The sequence below is a fragment of the Microtus ochrogaster genome, chromosome 15 (genome assembly GCF_000317375.1).
Source record: "Microtus ochrogaster isolate Prairie Vole_2 chromosome 15, MicOch1.0, whole genome shotgun sequence".
In the NCBI taxonomy this organism is placed as follows: Eukaryota; Metazoa; Chordata; class Mammalia; order Rodentia; family Cricetidae; genus Microtus; species Microtus ochrogaster.
Window position 1 is genome coordinate 4,605,211 of NC_022017.1, and position 1,826 is coordinate 4,607,036.

A 1,826-nucleotide genomic window follows, 5' to 3' on the forward strand; every position below is an offset into this window, starting at 1 on the left:
TCTCTGTGAGTTCGAGACCAGCCTAGTCTACAGAGCTAGTTCCAGGACAGGCTCCAAAATCACAGAGAAACCCTGTCTCGAAAAAAAAAAAAAAATACAGACAAGACCAAAAAAACAGCAACAAACAAACAAACCACACACCACTACCACAACCATCAACAACAAAAACCCTAGACAACCCAATCTCAAAACAAAACAACAACAAAAAGAATTTGATTTCCATATCTTTAGGTTTAGTTCCAGGGATATACAGCACCCTTCTCTTGCCTTCTTGGGCACCAGGCATACACAGACCAACAATACATTTATACATATGAAAGAGGAAAAATGGGGAATAAGATCATTGTGACAGCTCACATCTGTTCCCAACATTCAGGAGGACATGAGGAAAGACTACTGCCACATAGCCTAGGCCACCATAAAACTACCACTGAATACAATTGTAAATCTTCACATAGTGACGTTTAAAGTCTAAGTTCATCTATTTTTCTTTCAAATAAAAAAAATATTTTTAATTAAAACTGAAACCCGAAGCTGGACAATGCTGCTCCACAGTCTTTAATCCTAGCACTGGGGATGCTTAAGCACATGGATCTCTGAGTTCAAGCCCAGCTTGGTCTACAGAGAGTTCCAGGATGGCCAGGGCTACAGAGTAAAACCCTATCTTGAAAAACCAAACACACAACAACAACAATCTGTTAAAATTATATGCAGATAATATCAATTTAAAAAAGTATGACCAATCTTGGTAAACTTTTCTTTCTTCTTTTGCCATGGTTTCACTTTGTAACAACCTAGGCTGGCCTTAAACAGCTTCAGTATCAAGTGCTTTGTTAACAGGCATGCACCATCACTACCATGTCTAATTTACATTTTTCTTTTATTAAAGTTTTGAGACAGGATCTCATATAACCCAAGATGGCCCCAATCACACTTATATAGTCAACATTGGTCCTCAACTCCTGATCTTGCCTGTCTCTCTCTGCCAAGTTCTACGACTATAGGAAGGAACTACCATATCTGGTCCTTTCCTTGTGGTACTAGGAACTGAACCTAGGACCTTATGTACCCTAGACCTGTACTCTACCACTGGGCCACACCCCTACCCCAAACACATACTCTCCGCTGAGATTTTTATTGGAGGAAGCTCTCCTCTCACCTGTTGCGCATCCGTGTCTGACTGGAAAGTAATATACCAATTGCTGTTGTGTGCAAATTCACAGCTTATGACTTTTGGGCAGTTTTCATTTTTAAACAAAGCTTTCACTTCCTAAAAAAGAAAAATACAGTCAACTCTTGAAACGAAAACATGTGCGGTTATGGTGTAAAATTTGCACCTAACTTTATCTTAGGAGCAACAAAACAGAAATACTTCAGTTCTAATGGCAAGCTAAAGTTTCCTTATTCCAAGTCATTTTCCTCCTCAACAGGGAGAAAAGTTTGTTTGTTTGTTTGTTTATCTCAGACAGGGTTTCTCTGTGTAACCCTGGGTGTCCTAGAGCTAGCTCTGTAGACCAGGCTGGTCTCAAACTCACAGAAATATGCCTTTTTCTGCCTCCTGAGTGCTAGGGAAAAGTGTGTGTTATCACCACCCAGCAAGGAGAAAAGTTTTTAAGTTATGATCTTAACTAACATAACACCAATCATACATTCTTATCTAATTTAGATATTTTGTTTGTATCAGAATCAGGTATGAACTCTGTACAAACATCTTTCCTATAACTATCTAACTTACCAAAAGATGAATCCAGAAAAAACTGATTATAACAAAACTGAGATTGGTAAAGCAAGAGTTAATAGTTGAAAAGAAAGTTTAAAGTTTGGTG

At 38.4% G+C, this 1,826-nt stretch overlaps 1 protein-coding gene across 5 annotated transcripts in view; it reads right to left on the reverse strand.

Annotated features, from left to right (window-relative positions):
* Larp4 (La ribonucleoprotein domain family member 4) overlaps positions 1-1,826 on the reverse strand; it is a 62,781-nt gene that overhangs the window by 26,105 nt on the left and 34,850 nt on the right. For all 5 annotated transcript variants that reach the window (XM_005353896.2, XM_005353895.2, XM_013348694.2 and 2 more), the window contains exon 7: positions 1,160-1,270. In XM_005353896.2, coding sequence (XP_005353953.1) covers positions 1,160-1,270 — 111 coding nt within the window. The remainder of the gene's footprint in view (positions 1-1,159; positions 1,271-1,826) is intronic.